At 37.7% G+C, this 11,778-nt stretch overlaps 1 protein-coding gene across 1 annotated transcript; it reads right to left on the minus strand.

The window, feature by feature from the left end:
• Nucleotides 1-653: 653 nt before the first annotated feature.
• On the minus strand, nt 654-8,519 carry LOC117500087 (apolipoprotein D-like). The gene is made up of 5 exons (XM_034152789.1): nt 8,501-8,519; nt 2,639-2,772; nt 2,320-2,441; nt 1,539-1,627; nt 654-895 (listed from the first exon to the last, which is right to left on the minus strand). The coding sequence occupies exons 1-5, from the start codon at nt 8,517-8,519 to the stop codon at nt 654-656; spliced, it is 606 nt and encodes a 201-aa protein (XP_034008680.1).
• Between the last annotated feature and the right edge of the window lie 3,259 nt (nt 8,520-11,778).

Genomic DNA, 11,778 nt, shown 5'->3' on the forward strand with positions numbered 1-11,778 from the left:
TAGAATTTACAAGCAGTAAACAAATATTTAAGACATGGTTAATACCTAATTATAATGTAGATATTTTAATGTGTCTTTATGTAGTATTTGTCAGCAATTATAACTTCATATTGTACAATTTACAAATGAAGTTCACCATATTGTCATTTATTGTTTACTGGTTATTAAAATGGCTTCACTTAAAGGTGGGGTATGTCATTTATTTCAGAAACACTTTTTGTTATATTCCATGGAATGCTCTTAACATCCCGATAGCAATGAATACATTAAATGCTTTGACAATAAATACATTAAAAAATGTCATCTGTGGAAGCCGTGGCGCTGTAAAAAGCACGACCAATCATTTTAGCCGGCCCGGCTAAATCCTATCCTGCTTATTGAAGCTCAAGCCAGTGATATTTTTCTAACAAAGGGTAATCAAATTTATAATGATTTCTTAATTCATTTTTTAAAGGGTAACTAGTAAGCTGTAACCTATAACCTCCCAACAATACACATTATCAACAGTGTATACATCAGACCTCCCAGTAACATAGAAAAGACACAAACAACCTGCTCTGCTGTTTAAATACGTTTATTGCATTGACTTTGCATGAGACAAACAGTGAGAAGTTAACCACATGTCCGCCTGCAGGCCTCCTCCTCTGACTCAGTTACAGGCTCATGGAGCTGCAGGTGGCCTCGGACTGGTCGGTGGTGAGCAGCTTGTGCACGCTCACTCCCATGGAGGACAGGATGCCGTGCAGCTCCCCCAGGGTCTCCTCGGACAGGGTGGGCTCTCTGCTCAGGATCCAGGCGAAGTCAAAGTGCAGCACCCCGAGGTCGGTGCAGCTGTACACCAGAGAGTAGTTCTCGTAGTCGGTGGACAGCACCCAGTAAGGAGCAGGGGGGGCGTCTGCAGGTGAAAAGAGACAGTAATGTCAATTTAAAATGTAAATTCTTCTACAGCAGGGATGTCCAAACTTTTTTCACTGATATATGACCTCATAAGTTAAGTTATAAGTTAGTAAAATCAATCAAATGTGGGTAAATTATTCTTGATACTTGAAAATGATTTAGGAAACAAACTGCCTACATCCCTGCTCTCCATATGGTTTACTTAATTTTGTTAGCAGCTCATTCCTTAAAACAGAAGCCTCAGATTGCTTATAATAAGGGGAAATATGAAGGGTATATTTTAAGCTTGTAAATAAGTTATTGGGCTTTTGTCTTATCAACTTACATTCGTTAGAAAATGTTTTCAACTTTAAAAAAAATGTCTTTACTAACACATGAATACTGTGTAATATATTTGTACGTATATATATTTGAAAAGTACAATATAAGACAAGCACAAGTTTAATTTGTGGGCCATATTCCATTATACTTTTTTAATTTGCTGAGGGCCGATTAAAAATGGCTCGCGGGCCGTATTTGGCCCCCGGGCCGTAGTTTGGACACCCCTGTTCTACAGTATTGATAGAAAGGACACTTCAACTGTAACTCTGAGTGTTGGAACAGTTATATTTCCAGGTTCGTAATAAATAAGATGTCCTTACTCTCGAAGAAGGAGACCTGCAGCTTGGCGGGCTCAGAGGGGTCTTTGGCGGTGGCAGAACCATTGATGGAGCTAATGGTACCATCAGAACTAAAAGAAACAAAACATACATTTAGAAAGATTTGCACAAAGTGGTGGAATATTTTTTTGTTATAATATAAGTCTGAAAGTGAAAGTCCAAAATAAGTATGAACTGAAAAATGTAGTAAAAGTCATAGTTTTTTGGTGTATGCTACCTTTCAGAGAGTAACATATTTTAAGAATATCACTACTGCTGCTACAGAGAACTTTAACAGTAGCATCCTCTGTTACCTACATTATAAACTGTTGGATAGTTTAATCTAAACCACAGCATCATGTTTTTATAACCTGATCATGTGTTTATTTTGTGCTCTCTTAATCTGTAAAGTAACCACATCTAAATGTAATATATATTCAATATATAGTAGTAAAGTAAGAGCACAGTAGTCCCATCCATAATGTAGTGTAGTACAAGCCTATAGCATACAGTACAATTGAAAAAGTCAAGCATGGTAACAATACATCAAAGTTGTATGTATTGTAAGAAGTACTTGAGTAAATGTAAATTACAGTTATTTATTTCTGAGGAATATATTTGGTTTGAGCTGATTTGACTTTTGACAGTCACAGGCTTCACAAAACTTTGTTTAGCCTTCACAGTAAAGTAAAACCCCCTTTTTGATAAGTAATAGCTGCAGAAAGTACATTCTAGTGGTCAAACTCTTCATGAAAAAGTGAATGTATGCATGTGGAGTACTCACAGCAGCTCGCTGTTGAGGACACCAACGACTCCGGGGCTCTGCAGGCTGTAGGTGGCAGTGCAGCACTCGCCCCTCTGGAAGGTGTGTGGCAGTCTCTGGATCTCAAGCCACTTACCAAGATACTGCAGAGGAAACACACAACAACACAACATCAATTTACTGTTGATGAAGAGCTGCAGAGTCTTGAGGCATTCATTTGCAATTTTTGTTTATTACAGCAGGTCCCAGAAGGCCTCATTTGCTAACTCCTGGAACTTAATGAAATATAAATGAAATGATGCCTTGTTTCCCAACAGAGTTTAATAAAGTTTGTATTCACCCTGGCAGTATCAAAGTCCTCCTGGACGCCCGTCTGGGGGCATCTTCCTGGCATGATGACCTGAGCACTGGCCGCCAGAACGGACAGTAGAGTGAGGGAAATTACCTGGAACGCGTTCATGTTTTCTCCACAACCTGGATAAAACAAAAAGTTATACAGATTTAGAATAATTATAATAAATTCATTTAAAAAGAGACACCGGCGTAGAAAAGGAGAACTGCCTCCTGCTTACCTGTATGACTGGTAGAAGTGAAGATCTGCGTTTTGGTGGAGTTTTTATAGATATCTTTCATCAGCCCCTCCTTTACGATAACATGTGAGGCTGTTCCTATACATTCGTGGGAGAATATGCACCTGTTTACACAAAGGCTTCTGACATAAGTAGAGATGATTGATATGTTAGCGTAAAGGTAAGATAACAGTGCTGCTGTCAAATATAGGTCAGAATAAAAGCAAATATTCTAACCATTATACAACATATAGTGTTTTTTCAATATGTAAAAAAATTATATTTTATTTAAATTGGTTTATTTAGTTTAAATATATGTATAAAACACTATAAAAAGTTGTCAAAAGGGACAAAATTAAACACATTTATACCAACTGATACAGCAGAATGTGAAGTCGTTTTTGGAAGGTAATGTTGGTTGGTGCACTGATTCAGATTATTATATCTTAACCTCTATCAGATGACATTCATGTTGCTCAGAGAAAAGATCCTACTAACTGTAGTGAACCCACTGATCTTTCCAGAAGCTCCACAGTGAGGTCGACGTTTGTGTATTTGAGTAAAATGCGCAAACGTCTAAACTTGAAGTTTTCCTCTGGTTTATGACTTTAAAAAATGAATGACATATACTGTATTATTACATTCAAACATAATATATTAAATGCTCAACCACAATTTATTTGTTGGAAAAGTGCATTTTGTAATGTATTAAATTAGGGGCCAAACTCTCTATTGACATTATCGTCTGCCTGTATTGTACATGATGTGTAATGCTAAGTACAGCAGCACACTTTAGCATGCTAACACGCTAGACCAGTGTTTCTCAAAGTGGGGGGCGCAGAGGCATGACAGCGAGAGACCAGGAGGAAAAATGGTTACTAAAAAAAAAGAAAATGATACAGTACAGTACAATTACGTCTGGGTCTCTGTGTTTCAATCAAGCTCGGCTCTGTGTGTGTGTGGAACGAGCCATTTTGTGTGCGTGCGCGAGCGAGAGACAGAGAGAGAGCGCACCGGTACCGGAGATCATTGTTGTTAGCTTCTGGTGCTAGCGAGCTACGCTAACGGATATAAGGAGCTTTTTCAACAACAAGGTGGAGGAGAGTCCTCTCCAGTCAGACTGAGAGACTCAGTGAGCTAAAGGACTCTCTCAGTGTTTAGTTAACTTTAGTCTAAGTTATCTCAGTGGGTCTCAAACGTTTTGGTCACGATTAATGTAAACAATTATTTCCGAGGCACACCTTCATACGATCATTATAGTTATAAAAAAATAAGAGAATAAATGAAAAACAGGTTTGAAATACTATAATGACATTAAAAACAGAATAAAGTTTAAAAGGGTGATTTGTAAAATATCCATAAAGAAAAAGTAAATCTGTTTACAGTTCTGTTTCAAATGGGTGTTGGGAGATGTATCCATTTTGCTCTCAAAGTGCACCAGATTGATGCTTTTAACTTCAATATTTAAAAAAATCTTCCCGGGTGAGTATGCCCCCGGACCCCCCTAGAGGAGGTCCACACACCACCTATAAAAATAGCACTTTACCCCTGCTTACACCTATATGCCGTGAGCTGATTATCGAGCCTTCATTGTAACAGTCGCGGGTACACTGTGTATGTGCGTGGGGATTGTTGCAGTTGAACATTCCACTGTAGCATCAGGTACATTAATAGGAAACCCTATATGTTTGAGCACCCTCTATGAAACGTCAAGCTACCCCACAGCACCCCCAAAAGAAATATCTGGCGCCGCCACTGAGCCTGCAACCCCGTTTTGAAGAAATGTTTTTGAGCACATAGACTTATGGAGCATTGTTTTATTATCACTGTTCTAGCAAAGTGATTTTTTTATTTTTTTGAAAGGAATGCTCACGTTCATATTGATGTATTTTAATAAATGTTAACATGGCCCATTACCTGACTATTTGTGTTGGGGGGGCCCGACTTTTTTTTTTCTCCAAAGGGGGGGCCTGACAGAAAAAGTTTGAGAACCTCTGCGCTAGACTAAGGTGGTGAACAGGGTAAACATCACATGCCAAACATGTAAAGTCTGCCATTGTGAGCATTTTTGTTGTCAGCCCTCAGCTCAATGCATTGTGGAGCTATCAGAGCAACTTGACTCAAAACAAATTAAAAGTCCAATGGATCCAATATGTGACACCAATTCCAGTGATTTACATTTAGCCTAACAGCCTCAGACATCGTACAGAAGGCCCTGCTAATCATTTCACTTTTCATTTTACTTCAGAGGGCATTGTAAAGCCTCTGATCAGGTGTTTGATCAGTCCTCTTGAGACTGTCACGGTGCGAGCTGTTCTTCTTCATTGATGCAGACGTGTGAGGCTCCTGCAAGATTACCTGCCTAAAAATATTTTCCTCAAGTGTCTCACAACATAAAAATAAACTTTAGTCCCTTGATGTTACCTAGATGTTTTTCTCATCCACTGCTTTCAGATGAAGATGGTGTCTTTGTAGCATATAGTTGTAGCAAAAATGTATAATAATAGGCATATTTCTACAATATTAGGCGAGCAAGTCCCCATTAAAGCAGTTGAAAGTAAAAGGTATTCAAGTGTTATTGTAAAACATAAAACATGTAATTGTTATTTTACTTGAGTAATTCAATCTAATTACACCTTTATATTACACTCTGATGGGAAATATTCTATTTTAAAGCTTTAATTCCAAGTTATTTACAGATATATATTAAGCGATTAAATTAAATCCAATATGAATGACTTTACAAGCTACATAACATTTTACTTACATTTTAAAGCATCAGTAACAATATTTCAATAATATGATGAGTATATAATTATAAAACTCTTTAAAGGGACTTTACTGTAATACTTTTCGTTTTATTTGCTTTAAGTCGTACGTTTGTATACTTATGTGAAATCTTGAATGACATTCACTGTGTCCGTAGGTATTTCCTGAATGTAATACAATGAGGATCTAAAGGCTTTGCCAGTTATTTCAGGGATTCTTTATCCTAAATCTCACAGTAATCGAGACCTAAACAAGATTTCCACTGAGCGTAAAAGACTTCCACCTCTGAGGGATTACAGCTTTCTGGGACATTTGTCATTCAATGGCAAGGAATCCGGACTCCAGATTGTTCCTGCAATTAGAAGATGGACGTGTGTTGGTGCTCTGTGAATTTATAGCCGGTCCTCTTCCTGGAGGTAAACCTGTTCTGATCCCTTCGCCTCACTGTGACTCTATAATGCTGGGTGCAAACAAGACGGACAGAAATCCCTCATAAAAAGCTTACACCTAGGAGATTCTTAAATTAGCGGTTTAGGTGTCCTAATGCTCTGCTCTCTTAATTCCCAAAGTCCTTCATAAGTCTCTTTTCAGTAGAAATCTACCTTTTTGTCTCCTGCTCAAACAGACAGTTACTACTTACATTAATCAGGTTTATGTAGCATTTATTGATTTTAATAAAACTTAAATTGAAGTTAATGCACTTGTTGACAAAACAGTGATGCAGCTGCAACAAGGATACAGATTGATAAGCCATAAAGGAACAGGTTGGTGCTGTTTTTACAATATATGTATTTTTGTGTTCATTAAGTAGAAGATGGCTTCAGAGGAAAGCAAAACAAGTACAAAGACTAAGATTAAAACATGCAACACCAGGGTTACAATGAGTATGTGCAATAAGAAAATCCCTGCAACATGGCTCTGTAGTATTATGCATATAAGATGTTTTCTATGTCACTACATCGAACGGCATTCTCTGTCAGGCTGTAAGCGTTGGGACATTTTCCATAATCAAAGGCAATAAAATGTTACTTTAAAAGTTAAGCTTGTTTTTAGATTTTTTTTCTATGTGAAGTATCACATTGGACTTTCACCTTTGGAATGAAGACAAAGGTTTATGCATTTGTATCTTACATTTAAATCACATGGTTTAAATTATGATGAGATGATGTCTATGTTTGGAGGATAAATACATTAGGTGTAATTCTTGAACTGAGTTGTTTTGTTATGATGCAAACTGCAATGAAAAGAGAATAGATTCAAGACGTTCAGTAATTATTAGAATAGTAATGGACTGAAACTATAATAATAATAATAATAATAATAATAATAATAATAATAATAATAATAATAATAATAATAATAATAATAATAATAATAATAATAATAATAATAATAATAATAATAGTATACTTTATGTATACAGCACATTTCAAACAAATTCACAAAATGTTTTACAAAAAACGAACACATTTAGATTCTGTACACACAGAGCATAAAATATACCAGAAACCCTGCAATTTAACACATTATACAGTTCAGAATAAAACAACACAATTAGTAATAAAACACAAATATAAACACATAAAAGCAATTCTACAAAAGTGTTTTTTTTTAAAGTGAATTAAAGAGCCGGATTTTCTCAGGCGGGTTGTTCCAAAGTCCAGCAGCCCTGACAGCAAAGGCTCAATCTGCAAAGCTCTATTATGAACGTATTTGTTAGTCTTTAGAAGCTGCATCCCTTCAACAAACTGAACACACACATGCAGCAGCAGCAGGTCACAGGAGACTGACACAGTTTATTAGGTCAGGCCACTGATATAAGAGCTCAGTGCAGCTCTGGTGTTTATAATGACATCCCTCCACAATTCTTCTTCTGCAGCATGAGAACGCTCCATCTCCAAACTGCTCTGAACAACAGCATGACTGAAGGAAACTCACGTGTAATGTGTCTGTGCTGCAGTATGCAGAGGGTAAAGCCTGAATTTGCTGTAATGTGAATTGTAATGTACTGTAATGGTGTGGTGAGTCATTTCCTGGCACACATTAAACCCCTTTCAATACGAAATTAGCATAATTGTCATGACAGAGTGTACGCTTTGTTGATGACCAGGTGCACCTCTTCATGTTTTGAGGAGGAGTAGCTGCAGAATATTCAGCTGCTCGGTTCTCATCATTGGGAAATAATTTTGAGAAACATGACTTCAGTTGCTTTCAGATCTTAACAAAGGCATTACATGTTTTGTACCAGGAGAAGACAGATCAAGAATGATTGATCTGACATCATGTTAATGCACTATATTATTAGGTTTGTAGAACACTAAGGGTGACAGTGCTAATGCTACAATGCTTTAATGCTAACCATGCTAACGATCTTGGTTTAGCATGTTAGCAAGCTAGCAGTTGCACTAAGCGTAGGCTAAAGAAAAGCTGAGGCTAATAGGAATGTCATTTATGTTCTACATTTTCAAACTAATAAAAAACAAACATTAAGGTATAATCATAGACTGTATAGGGTATAATCCACAGTCCCACGACTTAATGTCACCACCTAAGGCAGACTCTGTTTGGCGCGATGACGTTTAGCATCATCATTTAGCCACTTGTTAGCAACCACCGTTTTGGGACAAATAAAATCTTTAAAATTCACAAGTGGGGTATTATTTACTGCCATATTTTAACTTGTGGTATATTGCAAGACCGTTCAACCTCACAAGGGTTCACTGACCTCTAATTTCACTCAACTCTGCAGGAGCTCTTTGCTGTCTTGTAGAAAACGATAGAAACATCACACAGTCTGTCCCCGCTCTTTCATATCATAACTGCAGTTTAACAAATTGTCCCCCCGGCCCACCAACTGTGCACACCTTTCTGCCTGCCAGGCATTAAAGAAAAAAACCTAATTCAAAGAAGTGCAGGGTCTTGCTGTAAGCGGTTGGTGAGCACAAACTGTCAGATTAAGAGGTCTGAGAGGATCATCCGCCCAACATTTAGTCGGATTTCTAGAAAATTACCAACAAGCATGTTTGGGTCAACCCCTCGGCCCCCTGGGGAGCATATTACTGACACCCTACCTAGACATGTGAGAAAAACAAAAACAAGACTGATCTGCTAGATCTGAAAAAGTCTGCAAACAGCGTCATGTAGCTTCTCTGCATGTGGCCGCAGAGCAGCTAAGGAGGGCATGCAACATTTTGCAACTAGAAAAGGAAGCTAAGCATTTAGGTGTCTTAACTATGGTCTAAAGCGCTAACAAGGGATTAGTGAGGTAAACGTTGAAAGAGGTTTAGCACTCCATGCTTAGGACCAGTGCTGCTTCAGTAATTACACATCAGTGGCAAGGTGCGGCGGGCAGTTGGATGGGAGATCATAGTGATGTCAGGACAGGGAGGGCTTACCGCCGGAGATAAGGCCATCTAATGGAGATGAAATGAATCGGTATTTAAGAGGTCTTTTTTAGTTAAGGCAGTTAGCTGGCAACACTCAGAGCAGTTGGCTGGTTCGAGGAAGGCCATTTAGTTGGAAGTTGAAGAGAGAGACAGTCGTGAGCTGGTATTCCCTTCACTTTTTTGGGCATTTTTTACCTGAATTGATACAAAACCAGTTCCCAGGTCTGCTCATTAGTGTGAACTTGAAGGTAAGTCATTTAAATATTCCTCTTCCATTTATTTCCCTTCGCCCATTTGTCTTTTTTCTTTCATTGTGACTGATTTGTCTACGTCGATTTCAGTTGTTGGAAATCAAATTTACTCTACAGTTATTCTTGTAAAAGCATGAAATCTTCTTAGTTTATTCCTGACTATGCATTAGTGTCTTACGCTTCAGTAAGCAAAAATAACAAACAATCCTAAATGTGTTAAGCTGGATCACACAATGTTATAAAAATGCAAATTATGATTGGGGAAACAACCTTGAAATCTGGATAATTACCATCTTAATTAAGCTACATTCTGTAAATAGCCCTTATTAAAAAAAGAAATGATGCTAAAATACATCATAAATAAGCATGATGTTTGTATCAACTGTGGTGATTTGTATTCATTTAAATATATTGATTTATATTGATTTGTATTCTTTCAATCACCCTTTTAAACACTTTGTCATGTGAGCTTATGACACCACGTGTAATTCTCACCACAAACAACTCAATCAAATGTAATCTGCTTTTGTTACTGGCAGAACATGCATGGCTTTAGTATGAGTACGTTGTGTGAGGATTAAGAAGGACTAGACAATACTTCTGCCTTGTCTGATATGACCTCCTCGAAACTGCATCCAAGTCGTCAGCAATTTTTCCCTTTAATTCATTCTTGTAATGAGATTAACCAGCAACAGCAAATCCCCGGATTTGGCAGCTGTGGTGTGGCCTTGGTTTGTCGAGGAAATATGAGACAGGAGTTTATCACCTGTTATGACGCACTCACTCACAAAACTCTGCTTTAAAAGTCCCTGTACGGTTATATAACAACGTGTTATAGTCACGAAATGAATCTATTGATTCGTGTTCACCAACACGATTTCGCCATTTTTTTCGTGTCACACAGAACGATTTTAAAAGCAAAGTAAATAATAACAAATTAGAAGGAAAAACAGATAAAAAAAAATTCAGATTTCAGTATTCTGACACAGAACGATTTTAGAAGGAATGTATTTCTATTGGTAGTATGTTTCGTGCCTGCACCAAATAATAACAAGTTAGAAGGAAAAAAAGATGACAAAAAATACAGATTTCAGTATTCTGAGGCTCTGAGCCCCATTTCTTTTCCTCGCGGACTGCAAAAAAACTCCGACATTATACAAATTAAAATAAAAGGGTTAGTTAGTTAGGCTTAGGGTAAGATATTGAGTAAGAAAATGTTTTTATGAACCACACAGCTTCTGGTATTCCAAGACCCGACCGGACAAAAAGACGTGGTGCAGGCACGAAACATACCAATAGAAATACATTGCTTTTAAAATCGTTCTGTGTGACACGACAAAAATGCGAAAATCGTGTTGGTGAACACGAATCAATAGATTAAATTAATTTCGTGACTATAACACGAAATGCCGTGAGACTTGGTTGAAATACCCTGATGTTTCAGGATTGAGGATGTGTTACAACATGTTAAGTCTCAGGCCACAAGTTCACCTTCAAGACTTTAACTTAATCAAAGTGTTAGCTGTGATTGAACTGGCCTCAACTGAGGATTCCAATCAAGTTCCCACAAGTGTAGCCATACTTTTCTTCTCACAAGTATTACCTTTACATTATACAGCTTAACATTTTCCTCTAGAAAAACAACCTTTATTAAACCTAAAATGTAATTTGACACTAAATGCTAAGGTATGTACAGAATCCTAAAAGACTCTTTCAGCAATCTGTATGAAGTGTATTTACAAATCCAAACAAAGATGGTAGATGGATATTTTTACACAATTTAGACACTATGAATCATTTAAAATCTGAACAACTCAACAAAAAAAACCAATATGTCTTTGTTTGTGTTTAAGAAAGAGATCACAGCACATAAGTCATGTCTAGCACAGCTCCAACTTCAGAAAAAAGTTAAGAATATCGTTTGTTATCCTGCAGCAGTTTGAATATTTGTTTATCCTAATGGTCAGAAGAGTATTTGGGGATCATGGAAATCGTTGCATATACATTTATTTATTTTTTAAACGGCTAAGCTCTGTCACTTGCATGTAATCCTAAAACATAAATGTTGGAATACATTTATTCTCATTTGCTGATGCTAGCTGTTGTGACATTGACAGAGAAGTAAGTGGTGGAAGGGTGCATATGTTCGCACCACATAGCTCCACATAAACCGATTGCATCCCCAGATTTATCCCCAAGGTGTTTTTAGGACATCCTGGGAGTTAATGGAGGCTAATAGGCTTAGCACTTAGGGTGTATTGTCCAGGATGCTTACAGGCAAGGTTTGCTGAGGGTAAAACTCTAAACGTGCGGATTACCTCTAACACATCCCTTTAAAGTGCTGTATAGCCAGGATTTAGCTAATAGGATCCTGAGGGTAGCAGAGGCCTGGGAGGTGAGGATGGGGGTGGGACGGCCCAGCAGGGCGGTCTCAGGCAGGTCAGCAGATGCAGCTAGCAGACTGTTGCAGGACTAATAGGCGGATTACAGCCCTCAGATTAGATG

This window comes from Trematomus bernacchii, unplaced genomic scaffold (genome assembly GCF_902827165.1).
Source record: "Trematomus bernacchii unplaced genomic scaffold, fTreBer1.1, whole genome shotgun sequence".
NCBI classification, from domain to species: Eukaryota; Metazoa; Chordata; class Actinopteri; order Perciformes; family Nototheniidae; genus Trematomus; species Trematomus bernacchii.